Source organism: Centruroides sculpturatus, unplaced genomic scaffold, assembly GCF_000671375.1.
Source record: "Centruroides sculpturatus isolate CEXI.00-Female unplaced genomic scaffold, Cexi_2.0 scaffold311, whole genome shotgun sequence".
In the NCBI taxonomy this organism is placed as follows: domain Eukaryota; kingdom Metazoa; phylum Arthropoda; class Arachnida; order Scorpiones; family Buthidae; genus Centruroides; species Centruroides sculpturatus.
This window is the reverse complement of record NW_019384505.1, coordinates 423,354-439,643: the sequence shown is the minus strand read 5'-3', so window position 1 is coordinate 439,643 and position 16,290 is coordinate 423,354. Positions and strand designations below refer to the sequence as shown.

General features: G+C 27.8%; 3 protein-coding genes across 4 annotated transcripts in view; 1 reads left to right on the top strand and 2 right to left on the bottom strand.

Moving 5' to 3' along the window:
* Window positions 1–1,003: 1,003 nt before the first annotated feature.
* LOC111622196 (pancreatic lipase-related protein 2-like) lies at window positions 1,004–4,375 on the bottom strand. The gene is made up of 7 exons (XM_023364550.1): window positions 4,219–4,375; window positions 3,747–4,150; window positions 3,425–3,671; window positions 1,776–1,967; window positions 1,487–1,711; window positions 1,297–1,411; window positions 1,004–1,190 (listed from the first exon to the last, which is right to left on the bottom strand). Exons 1-7 carry the CDS (start codon window positions 4,238–4,240, stop codon window positions 1,007–1,009), a joined length of 1,389 nt encoding a protein of 462 aa, XP_023220318.1. The 5' UTR covers window positions 4,241–4,375; the 3' UTR covers window positions 1,004–1,006.
* A 2,895-nt stretch (window positions 4,376–7,270) lies between these two features.
* On the top strand, window positions 7,271–9,665 carry LOC111622197. Its single transcript, XM_023364552.1, has 3 exons — window positions 7,271–7,459; window positions 7,581–8,163; window positions 8,314–9,665. The coding sequence occupies exons 1-3, from the start codon at window positions 7,393–7,395 to the stop codon at window positions 8,366–8,368; spliced, it is 705 nt and encodes a 234-aa protein (XP_023220320.1). The 5' UTR covers window positions 7,271–7,392; the 3' UTR covers window positions 8,369–9,665.
* Window positions 9,666–12,102: 2,437 nt separating this feature from the next.
* The window catches only part of LOC111622195 (rap guanine nucleotide exchange factor 2-like), a 94,859-nt gene continuing 90,671 nt past the window's right edge, over window positions 12,103–16,290 (bottom strand). For both annotated transcript variants that reach the window (XM_023364548.1, XM_023364549.1), the window contains 2 exons: window positions 13,499–13,661; window positions 12,103–13,408 (listed from right to left, as the gene is read on the bottom strand). In XM_023364548.1, coding sequence (XP_023220316.1) covers window positions 13,513–13,661 — 149 coding nt within the window. In that variant the 3' untranslated portion in view covers window positions 12,103–13,408; window positions 13,499–13,512. The remainder of the gene's footprint in view (window positions 13,409–13,498; window positions 13,662–16,290) is intronic.

Below are 16,290 nucleotides of genomic sequence, written 5' to 3'. Positions count from 1 at the left end.
AACGGAAAAAAAACTTAATTTTGAAGGTAGTGATGGGTTTTATAAAAGAATTGTAAATGTGAATAAAATCATCATTAAGTCCGATCCTACTGGAGATACACACGACTCCCATTATTCCCCCTCCTTCTCCTCGTCCTTTAACCACCAAAATTTAATAGCACTAATTTCTTTAATAAGCAATCATCCCTGCAAAATTTTAGAAATTTTCGACAAAAGACACAGCAGTTATTAAGTATAAAATTGGTTGAATAAAATCGTGCTCCCCCCACACACAAACAAACAAACACACACTAACATCCATACAAAACTTAATCCCGATTTTTTTTTTTTTTTTTTGCATTTCTCGACGTTTCAATATCCCCTTAATCCAAAAATGTAAAAATCTTCAGGGACATTTTTTTGAACGATCACCATACTTTCCCTATGTTATATATTGTATAACAACCGGGAAAGTAAAATTAATTAAAATGTCTAAATTTCACACTTACAATCTGATATGTACATAAAATAGTTGGCATTAAATTATTTTTATGTTTCAATGTGAATTGTATTTGTTTTCAATTAGTTACATTTATAAGGAATTTTAGGAATCAACATATGAGATAGTCCATAAATTACATTGCGTTATTTTTACACTTTTCAATAAACTTTTTTTGATGTCAACTCCTTATTGAAAAATATAAGCAAATAAATTTCACCTTATAATTATAGATGATCTAAAACTTAATTACGAAATACTAATAACAGTATTAATTATTTATTTTTATATATCATTAGATTTAGAATTTGATTAAGATGTAAATTGAGTAAAATTTCAAATGATATACAGTAAAAGTTCACTAATAGGCTATGGATTATATTGTAGATATATGTAGCGTGGATTAACGAAATTCCAAATTATGGATTAAGTTGTTGTTATTTTTCAATAGTTGATGAACATTTACGTAAAACACTGATATATGATTATTTACACTGTTCAACTTCTAATAAATACGTTGCTATATACTTACATAATGCCATTTACATCACTCAAGGTAACCGAATCAATCGACCAAGTATGGCTCCCATCCGAAAACCATCCTCTATACTTTTTATACATAAGTTTCACAGTTTTTAACGGAAACACAGCTTCGTGAACTGATATCAAATCACCCAGCTTGCTACCAGAATCGATAGTATGATCCTTAGACCTGAAATTATTTTTCACATATTACATGAAATTTTTAACGCTTTCGGCTTTACATTCAAGATTTTTTTTTTTAATTTAAAAATTAATAGTAATCAATCAAAAATTACTTAGTGAGAGCAATCACATCTTCCATATTATGTTGGCCGCCTAAAATAACTTCAACTTCACCATAAGTTGTTTTTTGGTGCATTGAACTAATTACACTCACACGAACCATTTTACCTAAATAGTCATAACAATTTAGTTTTTCTTTTATTCAAAATTTAAAATTGCATTATATATTATAAGCTTACTAACCACAGAATGGCTGGAATCCTCGAGTTACTAAGTATAGGCTTCCTCTAGCTTGACTGGGATTACTATAATATCCCATTCTTCCGCAGTTATTTTTACAATTGAAGCATTTTCCATCTTGAAATCCTTTATAACCATCCTCGCACGGATATGCCAAAAAGTTACAATTGTCCAAAATGGACTGTATAAATAACTGACCAGCTCGACGATGACTGCATACCAATTTATCTAAATTGCAAACATTTTTAATATAATAATGTAGGACGCAGTACAAATTTTACGATCGACTTACCGCATCCAGGTTGACGTTTCCCACCATTCGGATAAAAATCTACATGTCCTATTGGCTTGGTTATTCCTAAATCACCGCTAGTTATACTATCACCTGCGCTTGTATGAATGACATCGACATAAGAAGCATCTTTATAACTCAAATGGACAGATTCATCAGCATCTTCGAAAAGAGGACTGGCGGGATCTAGACCTACATTATTGATAGAAGGCACGTTCAATATAAAAATTTGAAAGGTGCCATTAAAAGTCAAGAGGATGAGCAATAGCGTAGTAATTTTGACACACGACACATCCGAGCCGGAGGCAACAGTAAATACGACAGGCAACACTGTTGATAAAATTGTGGCACCTCTGCAACAGTGGTGCACGAAGCAAGGGCGGTGTAACGTTGTCCGATTTTTGACAAAAACCAATTGACACCAATTGGCATGTGCAGATATAGTAAGGAGAAGACTATATGAGTTGCACGTAGAGTTCTAAGGTTCCAAAAACGGCCACAATTCTATGAAATATTCTATACGGCTGGGATTGCATTGAATGCAATGAAGAATCTTCTACAGAAATGTGGCTGTTTTTGGAATCTTAGAAATTTACTCGTACACCTACGTGCACCTCATGTAGTTCTCTGCTTACTGTATCTGCACGTGCCTATGGATGTCACTTAATTTTGTCAAAAATCGGAGAATACTACACCGCTCTTGCTTCGCGAACTGCTGGAGATAAGACAATTTGTCTTATGTCGCATCAACAGTGTCGCCAATCACAGTTACTGTTGTCTCTGACCGGAAAGTTCCTTGTGTCAAAATTACGACGCTCATCTTTCCTAATAATCCCGAGATAACTCGGGTAGTTTACATAAAAACTAGTCCTTAAGGTATTTTATTTAATTACGTAATTTTTCAAAAAAGAATGGACCCGTACATATACATTGTTATCTATGACCTATGCCAATTTTTCGAATTATTTTTTCCGCGAAAATTTTTTATAACGTTTTATTAATTAGCTAATTAATTGCATTATTGTTTTTATGAGAGTTTTTTTAAATCAAATTAATTAAATCGTTCTAAACTCTTATTGGACTGATTTGACATCAGTAAAATTTTTTAAAACGCTATTGGATATTTTCTATGACATCAGCAGGTGTTTTTTTGTTTTTTATTCAGTAGAATTTTTTATATATGGACTACCTTTTTTTCGGTTATATTTTAATAGCATAAAAATCGGAAATTTTGTGTGTTATATTTGAATATTTATGGTATATTATTTTTCCTCCTGCTTTAAACTGGTCTTCTCCTGAGGCATACATGTAAATGACCCGGGAAAGCTGTCACCAGCTGTTCTCAAGGTCAACCAGATTCTAAACAATGTAGACTGCAGGTGTGAAATTTCACACCTTGTTAAAGATAAACATAGCTTCAGGGAGTGTCTATAAAAAGCATTTTTTGATCATTTTTAACTTTTTATATAGCTTTTTTAAATAAAATAACTTTTTTAATAAAAAAAAATTGAATTAATTACGGTAAAGCGTGAATTTAGTTTGGATACGTCTTAGCAGAAGGGTTAATGACACTTTTCCGGTTTTCTATTATTCTTGTAACATAAATAAAAAAAAAGCATACTATAATAACAGCATTCTTGTTTACTTACCTGTTATTCTTTCCAAAATAATACCCATTTTGTCTCTCAATGTTTTTCCAGTAAAACCAGCTAAATGGCATCCTAGACTATATCCAATGATGTGAATGTTTTCTCCGGATAATTCGCGAACGTATTTTAGTTTATAGATCAATTTAGCAAGTTGTCGTCCTACTACTTCAGTATTAACGGCCGCTGATAAATAAAACGGTAAAGCAGCACCTCGATTCCAGTCTACAATAATAACATTTACGTCTTCCTGGAATTTTAAAATTAATAAAAATCTTTTGATTAAGATAAACATTTTGATGAAAAATATGGATATATCACTTACTACTTCTAAAAGAGCATTTTTCATGTCGATAAAAACCTGACTCTGTCCACTCTGAGTAAAGCCGTGGCAAATAAATTTAGTGGGTCTGTCTGGTTTAAAAAAGTGAGTTTTTAAGCTTTCTTCATCGTCGTAATTGAGATATACCGGAAGATCATGGTTTATTCTTGTATAAAGTGCAAATTTGGTTCCAATTTTCTTAGGTGACTCTGGAAGCCATTTCATATGTTTAAAAGTCCCATTTTTAGAAAAACATCCTAAATCACCGTAACAAATTTCGAAAGGACTAGACGACGTTTTCGGAGCTGCATAAACTTCCTTTGATTGTTTAACATATTCTACACTATCAATAATGCTTTTCAACAATTCAATGTCGCTAGCTTTATTTAGTGCGATAAAGGTGAGAACTACAATATAAAATAATTTGAAAAATCATTTATCAAAAATCAAAAATGTAATTAAAAATATATTTTACCTAGAATACAATGCGAAAACATGTTTTTCTACGGTTTTCTTTAGAGAAAAAGAACTTGGAAGAATGATGATGAACCATAAAATGATATCTTCAAGGTTACTAATGATAGGTACAGTACTTTGTGTGGTACTGATAACTTTCACATCTGTTCTAATTTCTACGAAAACATACAGATATACATTTAATTGTAGATAGAATAAAAAAAAACAACTTTATCATTCTCATGAGTTTGTTTTCTGTGAAGTTTTTTCTTCAGTTTGTTTTTCAAGATTATTTTATTTACTCAATTTGTTTGGCTAATATGTGGAGATTGCAGTTGAAAATTTGGAAATAAATTATTACAAAACATATTTGTAATTGAATTGTATTAGATTAAGTTATAAAAGATTTTTAAAATTATTCAACTGTTTTATAATGTTTATTAGTACTATACCATAGTACAGAAATTTTAAATTATACAGTTATACTCCCTGAAATATTGATATGTGTGAATTTAAGTTTATTTAATAATTTCAGTAGACCACAATTTTAAAAATACATTTTATAGGTATTATATAGCTTTATATTTCAATATGATATAAAAGCTGACAAATCAATATATTTAATAAAAGAAATAATAACTTTACTATTACAAAGTTCAGTGGAAGTAACGCAACATTTTTAATGTAATATTCATAAACATTTTTATCTATATAAATTTTATTGTGTAGGTTATATTATTGATTATTTATGCATTAAACGGCAGCTGTATTGCATTCTTTAAATTCTGAAGACTATAACTGTAAATAAAAGTAGATCTTGATATTTGCAAGAATGTTTGCTATTGTTCTATATCTGTCAATAAAGACTGGTAAAAATAGTTATGCTACATTTCTTATATTCTGTATTACTTCGACATGAAAAAAATCACATAATTTTACATTGTGCTATTTCAAAATTTCATTTTCTCAATTTAAAAATTTATAAAATTTCAGTAAAACCTGAGACTTTAATATATGAACACTACCTTTAAAAAATACTTCGGTAGAAAGATTATAAAAACTTTTGGAACTTTTAAAGAGAGTTATTGTTAAAGTTGAGAAAGAAATATGAATAAAATTCAGAAAAATTACGAAGAAAATTCGATAAAAATTTCAAATAGAAATTAAACACAAATTCTCAAAGTATTGTAAGATATGTTAAATAGTTTGACATGTTTTGAGCTTTGAGACTGAAATGAGTGTATAGTGAGCTTTAGGATCATCTAAATTACTAGTAATTGGATGGTCCTAAACCTATACACTCATTCGAATTCAGTCGAACAATTCTGTTAAAGCCTGGTTCACATAAAACAAAGATCGTATGGCAAATCTCTCTTGATGTCAAATTGTTTAAGTTGTTCCTATTGCACTATTTTAACGCATATTTGCAAAAGGCATAGATTTTTGGATCGTTTGAATAGGGCCCTGGAAAAGCAGAGGTAGAGGGAGCACGTGGTCAGGGTGTCGAGGTAATGGGGCACCAAAATTCCAAAATTGTTACATGGATGAACTAACAAATCCATAGCAAATTGTTACGCACGAGTATGAAAAATTATATTATTACGTGTATTTGTAATATAACATTAGTATAATAAGTTTTTAAATTTTTTATATGATTTCATCACTTTTAAAAAATTTTATTATAGTCTAATGTTAACTTAATTTTATTTTAATGTTATTTATTAGTTTATCAATTCACAGTTTATTTATTCAGTAGTCACTAATATATTTGATAAACCATCAAAGATCTGTAATTAAAGAACTATAAGAAGGCCCGAAATACATTTTCTGGTATAATAAAGTTCGCATAGTCAATTATTGGTGTGTTCTCTGTACGATTAGAAACTAATCACAAAGAAAATACACCAATAATTGACTATGCAAACTTTATTATACAAAATTTATTTATTTATACTTTCAGCAAAATTTACGCTTATCAATAAAGTTGAAAGTTTTGGTTTGATTTGATGTAATAAGACAACACAAAGGCGATATGCCAAGTTTGCTGGAAGGGCTTTCTATAAAAAACTGGTCCCAATTTACGTTGGTAAGGCACGAACTTCGGGACCAACCACCGCTGTTCAGTGGTTTTATTCACTCGGTCGCTAGTGGACTGAAAGTTTCAGTATCGGAAAATAAATTTGGGGATCTTCTAATCTATCATTTTAATATAAGAAAAAACCAGCAACGAGTTGCGTAACTTTCCGGCAAAAACATTTAAAATTACGTGCGGCATCATCTGTTATGATATTTTATTAAAAAACTTTATTATTAATTATGATAAAATGGCAAAAAAAAAGTTTATTTTGAGAGTACAGATGAGTTTTATTTTAAAAATATTGCAAATGCCAATAAAGAATAAAATCTTCATTAAGTCCGACCCTACTCGAGATACAACACACGACCCCATTATCTCCCCATCCTCGACCTTTAACCACCAAACTTTAATAGCATCAGTCCTCCAACACAAATCTCTGCAAAATTTCAAAAATTTTCGACGAAAAGCACAGGAGTTATTAAGCTTCAAAGGAGATAAACAAAATTATTCCCTCCACACACTAACATCCAGACATTCAGAAACTCCCCAAATTTTGTTGCATTTCTCGACGCTTGAAGATCCCGAATCCAAAAATATAAAAACCTTGGAGTCATTTTTTGACCACTCGTCATACTTTTCCTCTGTTATATATAACTGCCGGAAAAATAAAACTGCACATTCTAATAACCATTTAATATCAAAACAATATATTTAAATATATTAAAAACATTAATTTATCTATTTAAATGGTTAAATATATAGGCTATATTAAAACACGTGTAATTTTTTTGAAATTATTGATTCCATTGCGTTGTTGAATCTTATAATGTATAACAACATTTAAACACTGTGGGCTACCAGTTGTAATAACTATTATAATAAGAGTGAAAATAATGTTTTTTTTTTAAATAAATAATTTTAAAAATTACTCAATATAATTAGAAATAAATTCTCTCTTCTAATAATTGCATAACGTTCCCTTCTGTGAAAAATACTACTTGCGTTTAAGGATTTCCTGCTATAAGACATCCTTCTTATAACTTGCGAAATTAAAAGTTAAAGATTACATCTGTAACTTTATAAAATTGATTAATTCTCTAAGTTTTATTCCTAGGTATGAATATATTTTACATTTTATTGAGTGTATGGCTTGTAGACGAAGTTTTAACAGCAACCAATCAAGGTACGAGAATATTTAAAAAAAAATAATTTAAATTCGCTGACTGAGAAAACCAAAACCAAAATATTTTTGCTTTATAATTAAAATTCTGTTTGGAATTTTGACAGATCAATTTTCTTTTCAGATAGACTTACCCAGCTTGGAAATGTATATATAGATACTTTGTTGAATAATTTTAGAAAAAGTTCTAAAAAAACAAAGAACCTAGAACGTGCAGATTTCTTTGATGTTAAAAAATCTGTTATTCGACATATTCTTATAAAAGGACTTTCGTCGTTATATAGATTTGATGATTGCAAAGCATCGGTATTGAAAGATAAATTAGGCGTAAGATTGGACGTAACTTTAAGCTTAAATTTTTTAACTTTTAAAATGAAAGAGAAGAGATTAAGAACGAATATATATATTATAATAGATGGAGAGAGCAAAGATATTAATTTCAATGCTACTTTTTTAGTGAATTTAAAAGGAATTGGCGAATTAATAGAATTCTCTAACTATAATTTTAGATATTGTTGGATTGATAAAATCAAGGTCATTGACAGAGGTTATGAACATTTATTGTTATTGTTTAACAATTATTATACCACCAGTTCCAAAGAAATGATAGTTAAAACTATTGAGAGGAAAGTTCCAGTTTTGATTCGTAAAGAACTGTCTAAAGTAAAAATGGATTCCAAAGAAATGGTTGATATTCTTCAAGAAATGTAAACGAATTTTTCTCTTTAATATCTGTATAGCCTATATATAGTATATGATCTCAGTAAATAGCAATATGAAAATTAATAGTGTTCAATAATTTTACGAAAATAATAATAATAAATTATTAAAAACAAAAAATTTTCAATTGGATTTAGCCATCTAAAGAATAAGAAGATATCATCTCATAATTTCATCAATGCATTTGCCTAGAAAAGATCTTACATATCTACTAGGCCTATAATCACGTAAAATTTAGAAAATAAACTCTATTTAATATATAAATTCACTAATCATTCTAACTGCATAGTCTAATCGAGAAATAATAAAAAAATGTAATTTAATAAAGTTTATAAATTATATCCATTATTAAACTTATTTCAATATCATTTATTTTTTACTTGATAGCACCTACTGTAACAATTGATGTTCCGCAGTTAATAAAATAAATCTGTCTCTAGTCTTTAGTTATTTATTTGTTACTTTCTTATTCAGAATAACAAAAACGGCAGACACACATCAGGTGTAACGATATTCTCACGTCGTTCGTGGATATTACTTGCTCGTAGTTACACTTTTTTACTGAAAGGTTTGGACTTCGCTGATGGAATTTTTCTTCTTCTCAGCTAAATGTCCTATGAAGAAAGATGCTAATTAAATAGTGAGTGTTGTGTGTCGTACGATTGTATCAGAGTACAGTATTTAAATATATTTCGGAAGATACAGTACTTCATAACAGAGATAAGTTGCTATTATCATCACAGTTCAGCTAAATGAATAGTTAATGGCTTTTACCGATATAAGAATCCGATCTCAAACGGTTGTTCATAGATATTTTGCATTAGTCTTCATTTCCCATTCTTCCTTTTACTCGTATTGTTTGACTACTTTATAATAATGATGCAGACTGTAAAGATGATCCATTGAGTTAGCACCATATGCAATAAATCTAATTTAATCATTCAGATAGTTTATTCTTTTCTGAATAAACAGAGAAATTAAAATATTTTTCTTCAACAGCATTTATTTAGTTTTGTTTTCGTCTCTTAATTTCAGATTAAAACATTTTTTTCAAGGAATTCAACCTGTTAAGCGCATCATCTTTGACAAAGTCTTGTGTTATTAGTATAAAAACCAGCTTGATCTTGGGTTTTGAACAGAATTATTGTTTTTGTTTAATACGTCATTATAGCAAAACCGTGTGTTCTTGTCCCACTTTCTTTAATATATATATATATTTCGCCTTAAAATTCTACATCAAAATTCCATAATCTTGTACAAATGTTAAATTGTAAAATGATTGGACTAATGAAATATATCGCAAATAATGTGGTTCAAACACAATGAAGTAAATATCCTATATAAAATTTCATCTCCATTTCATCAAATTGGATGTGAAAAAAAATATCTATTTAATGGATCAAGGGAAGGGGATATCTACTATTGCCGAAAATCCGTTCAATCCACGGGCGCCCATACATTGGGGCACATGCCCCATTTTCGTCGCGGTTGTCCTAATTTCCAAAGGGGCCTCAGACGACAGAAAATTCGTGACTTTAGTCTATTCTGCAAATATAAAAGAAACTAATCAACGATATTTGTCCATTGACCTATTCAACTTCGTCTTATATTGACTAAATATTCTTTGTTTTCAAGGCCAAGTTAGACCAAAGTGTAACAAGCTCTACCTTGTGGGAGCGCTTATCCGACGTTGAATCAGCTTCAAACCCCTTGTGAAATGTACGATGTCCTTTTTTTTACAGTTTGTGCCCCCCCTTTTCATAGTCTGCGAGTGCCACTAGTTCAATTGAATGTGTTTTAAAAACCTACATAATAATGAACTTACAATGTATTATATAAGATAAACATTGTATGAATAAATTACTATAATAAATATACATTGAGTAATTTAGTCTACTCATTGATTCTTTGACCCAACCTTATAGCGTGTTCTAACCATCCCATTAAACTGAGAGCTTGCTGTACTTTTAATTTATTTTAAAGAATAGCAATCTTTATGACGATATAATTGAAAATTTATCATTTCAAGGGTTAAAGATTATCTGAAATAAATAAAATTAAAACTGTTAAGTTCGATATACAACTAAACAGAATTATCACACGTGTCAGGTGTGTTTATGTAATCGTATGCGTAAGATTGTGGGGTGAGATTTTCCAGGCTAGAGAGGAAGAAATTGTGCACTTCCCTTTGGTGTGTGGGGTCAGTGCTGACCAGGGTGTGTAGTTGTATGGCTGATAAGGAACCAGTGTTGTGCTTATTAAAAGAGTGTTGCTCGCTTGTGAAGAAAATAAATTTCAAATACATTTTTGTTGTGTTATAAAGAATTTGCGTACTGTGTTTAGAACGTGTACACGGTAACATTTAAAACATTTTCAAAAACAAATTAATCTTTATGAAGATACATTTATAAATGTAGTTCATTATTTGTAGAATAATTTTTAAAAATTAATGCTAATGATGTATTTTACGTGAAAATCACAATTATTTCTTGTTTTACGTTACAAGAAGAATGCTAAAAACAAATGCGAAATGCTAACTTTGTTTTGTAATGCAATTTATGCTTGTATGTATAATCGGTATATATTTGTGTGCACTAATGTTTTTAGTGCTATTAATTTTTAAGATAAAAATTAGTTACGAAGATGTTAAAAGCATTATCTGATTCCTTGCATGCTGATCATCTTTGTTAGAATTGATTTATTCTATAAAATTATTATTAAATTCTATTCGTTTTAGTGTTGGTAAATAACGAAACATGCATTACTATTAAATACTGTTTTCCGAACTGAAATAATAAATCTGAGTTATCCAAAACCCTGTTTTTTCATATTAGACTGTGAAAATATGAAATATGTTTGAAAAAAATACTATCGGAACTGAAAAAACAATTTCTGTATTGTGATAAAAATGCATCATCTCCTTCATGAAACACAAAGAATAAACTTGCTTTTTTCTGACTGTTCAACATAAAAATAGTTTTAACAAATGTAGGAGGCATCATCACAACTGATGCTTGCTAGATAATCACTTTGTCTCTCAAAAGAGTACTGTATATTAAGTTTAGTCTTTCAACTGTTGTTGTGGCTTACATCAATAGATTGATAGCACTATTATACTTTATAAAATTTCCATTCAAATCATCTAATGTTCTTATAGAATAGTACAGTAACAAAGGACAGCATTAATATTTCATTTCTATGATAAATAATGACTACAAATAATGCATAATCCAAGAAACATTTTCTTAAAAAAGTAAGCAAATAACTATGTATTGTCATGGCTTGTTTTGCAGTTTCCCTTATGTCATCATTAATCTGTTATTGATTCATTTAAATTACAATGCCATTACACAACAGGATTTAGAAATGAAATTTTACCACCACAATGATCAAAAGTACAATTTATTTGACCAAAATGTGGTTATATTTACACATATTTTACAAGATTTTCTAAAAACAGTTTCTACATAGGAAGGAAACTTTGGAAGTAATGATATGCAAAAAAGTTATTTTGCGAGAATGTCTCCACAATCTTGTTGTAAACACAGTATTTGGCATTGTTCAATGTACCTTTATTCAGTGACAGATATTTGAAAAGGCAACTTATTCCAAATGCATGGAGACCAAATGGCAGAGAATTGGCAGGAGATGTCTGCATGGCCCTGTCTATTATTTGTTCTGATAACAAATGAACAAAAAATTCATAAATAAGCAGCTCTATTTTAAATGCTAAAACAAGTTTCCTTTATGAAATTCTTAGTATCAAACTACACACACCTGTACAGTACAACATACATTACAAAATTATATATATATATGCCTTATTTGTGTGTGTATCTGTATATACTGAATACTTTTTTCTAGTATATACAGTATATATAATATATATATACACATACAGTATAATCATATAATACATCTATTGACTTCAAAGACACCATGCACATTTGTTTCATTCAAAAATCAGAGATTCATATGTTGACCACATTTTTTTTTCTCACTATACCTGAGGTTAACAATAACATTATGATTTTTTTTTCTTTGTTAAATTTGATCACTCTTAACACCAAAAAAATGTTTAAATGAATTTTCACTTCACACAATATCATTCAAATTTGACAAAGCACTAACATACAAATTTCGTAAGGAAAAGGCTTATAAAAGAAAAAGCTTTTCTTCAGAAATAGCATAACATAAGGCATTTTTAAGGCAGAAATTTAATAATTTGCTCTTCTTCATTTTGCAATATTTTGAATTTTTTTACTATTGTGGACATCTTGATAAAGAATGGAAAGATGCAAACAGTAAACAGAACTTATGCTGTTTCAACATTTAAAAGATTTAGATGAACACGTTTTATAAACAAAGCTGAAGCTTATTCTTAACAAACACGAACATTAGCCAAATGTAGACAATCTTAACTGTTTAAAAATTGAATATTGAACATTATCAACAACAAAAACCTAGAAGAAAGAATATATGATAAATATCCACTGAACAAAACATTTTCCAACAGAAAACAGTTGATAGCTAGTTTTAATATTTTACAACAAAAATTTCCTAAATATAAACATTTAAATAATAATTTTTTTTAAATAGGTTACAATAGCAATACTGCATGTTACAGTTAAATACAATTAAAAATATTCAGTATAGATTTGTACACCTTTAAATAAAAATTACAGATCATCAGTTTATTTCATATATCAATCACAAGCTTTGTACTTTTACTGTTTTGATGATCATGTACTTTTCAAATGTTATTAAACGAGCATTTAGACTGTTTGGAAGTTTAATAATAATAATGATAATAATAATAAAATAAATCTCATTCTAGAAACTAAGTTATTTACAAATTAACAAATATACACAAAGTTTTGGTTCTTGTGAACACTAGAAACTGTTTTAAACAAACGAAAATAAAATATCTGTCATGTAATAACAGATTTATCACCATGATGAACACCTAATTGTTTGCTGTATCCAAATTCTTTCTTCTTTGGTTAACTGAGGATATAGTGTCTATTTTCATATATATATGTATATATTGTATTATATTTTTATATATATCTATATATATGAATGTCACTTCAGAGATTCCAATTAATGGCTAAAATCAACAAAAATTCAATAGTCAATAATTGAGACTAGGTAAATAATATTTCTGTGACCAGCACTTTCTACATATTGTAGATTAAACTTAGGTTGTTTGTCTATATTGTTGATGTTCATCTAAAAAAAGAAAGGGGGAATTATTAATTAAGTTCTGATATCATTTATTTAATTTCTTTAATTCAGTCATAAGAAGAAATAAATACTTACTACTTAAAAAAATGCTAAACCTCGCCATCATCTTCTGGATCTGTAACATCACTGCTGTAATATCCTACTAGCATACGATCTTGGCTATGGGCTCTGCCCAAATGAGCGATTTTTCGATTATGGGACATTTTAGCATGGACATTGTGACCAACCATTCTATTACCTGTAATAAAATATGCAAATATTTTAATATTTTAGCATAATAAATATAAAATTTTTTATAAAAATTAGAAAATAAATTATTATATAATATTTAACATGTTATATTAAAAGGCATTTTTAACTTAAAAATGTCTTTTAATATAATACGTTGTTAAATATTGATGTTAAATGTTGGTGGAAAAAATCTAATATACTTAAATTTATCTATTTTTTTTTATTATTTCTTAAATCAAAAAGTTTTAAATAGCATTTAGAATAATAATTATAATATCATTATGAAACTTTCAATATTCATTTAATTTTATTAAAATTATTGAATATAAGATTTATCCTGGAAACAAACAGTAGAATATCTTTCAAGTTGGGAAAGGATCTAATTAAGAGTTTTGAAAATTAAATGAGTTATTATTTTACATTTTTTTTAACTATAGACTTAATTGATAACCAATTATTTATACAGTTTGTTTGAAAATAAATTTTTCAAAAAAAAAAAGAAATGTCAATTTAAAATTAATTTATACAATTAATGCAAGTATTCTGACTAACAATACAAATAAACTATACAATGCTTGCAGATAAAAAATTTAATTCTATATCTGAAAATTGATAAATAACTTGGATCAAAGGTGATGCCAAATTAATTGATTTACTAGTAAAAATTATTTCATAAATCATGTTCAATTAACACAATTTCAAATCATGTGTTAATGAGACATATGACAACACTTGTGTTATATTTGATTATTAAGTGATATCACTTGTTCTCATCTGTTAAAATGTTTTGTTTTTGCAATTTTTGAACTTTTGACTGATGTGATATCACACATGCTGTGATTGACTTGATATTATGTCCAGAAGCTTGAATATATCTTGAAAAATATTTATATAATTTTTGGAGTATGCATAGAATACTTTAAAATAGAGACAGCATGTAATTTTTTAAATTACAAAATATAGAAAAGCAGACCTTATAATATTTAAGACACTTGAAAAATATTTATATAAATTTTGGAGTATGCATAGAATACTTTAAAATAGAGACAGCATGTAATTTTTTAAATTACAAAATATAGAAAAGCAGACCTTGTTAAATATAAAAATTTTAAAAGTGATATTGAACAATGCTAAACATATTTTAAAAATTNTTATATAATTCAAATCTTTGGTGAAAAATTTATTATTATTAATTAATGCATGAGATATAATTTCTTTAATGGTTTATAACTGATTTCAAATGATACCAAATGATATCATGATATGTCATTTGGTCATTTGAAAATGGTAAATGATAACCATAGTAAAAATATCATTTTAAATAAGAAAGATTCTTTATTAACTTGGTTATTTTTTTCTAATATAATAGACTAAAACAATTTAGAATAATTAAGATTTGAAACAAATTAAAAATCTTTGCCTGAATGATTTTTCACTTAAAAGAATTCTAGTTTTATTCTTATGCCTATTATTTTAATTTACAATATAATTCATGATATCAATTGTGTGTATACATTTTATATATAAAAGTAAAAATTGCTGATACTAGGTGATAAAGAACTGAAAAAATATTTTTTAAAATATAAACTGCCTTATTGAAACATTTACAATTGCCTTCTTAATGGCTGTAGAGCAGAAAGAATTAAATGAATAAGAGATTTTCATTTATTATTTGAATTACATGTGATCAAAATGGTTTGAAATATGAAATATAAGAGACTGCAGATAGTTAAATGCTATAATGTTGCAACAATTCATAAAAATTTTAGGGGATGACATAATTAGTCTTCAAACTTTGAAGTTTTCATGTTTATTATATAATAAAACTGTTATAAATATTTTACAATTTTGTTTTAATGATGATTTTCCATCTTCTATTTTTCCAATCTTGTAAGATAATGTTAAAATTTGAAACACACATTTTTTACAAGTTAGATCATAAAACAGTGGTTTCAACCAGTGTGCTGCAGTACCATGAATACTGAGCAGCACCATAACACTTCTGTGTGTATTACTAAAAGTATGAAAAGTGCAATAACCCTAATAAAGACATATAGAGAGCCAAAAGAAAAATAAAATTACCAAGTTGGGGTGCCACTATTAGAAAAAGATAAAAAAATGCTGTCATAGAAGGAGAAAAAATAAATTATTCATACACCTTTTCATTAAACAAAAGCAATAAGCATAAAATNGCAATTAAAGAATCATTTTTAATTGAAAAATATATTATATTTTCAAAATCAAGTTAAGTTATTGTGTATACAAAATATATTATTTTTTTTTAAATTGATATGCCACATCTCATGTATTTTCTTATGTAAATTCTGCTGAAAGCTAAAATATCTCAATGAATACATTCCAAATGACAATTTTCTAGGTATTCTTAATCATTCTAGTTTATTTTGTGAAGAACATTTATTGAAATCATTAAATGAACTTTTAAAAAATATTCAAAACTTGTTTTGTATACATGTGATACTACAGTTTGTCAATAGAAGAAAAAATAAAATGCATATGTGCATTACAAAATTGGGAAGATTAATAATCAATGTAACCTTTATAAATAATCTGTAGAAACAGAATCATTGTGTTATAAAAAAAAATAAGTAAGAAAACTAATTTGAAGATAAAATTAA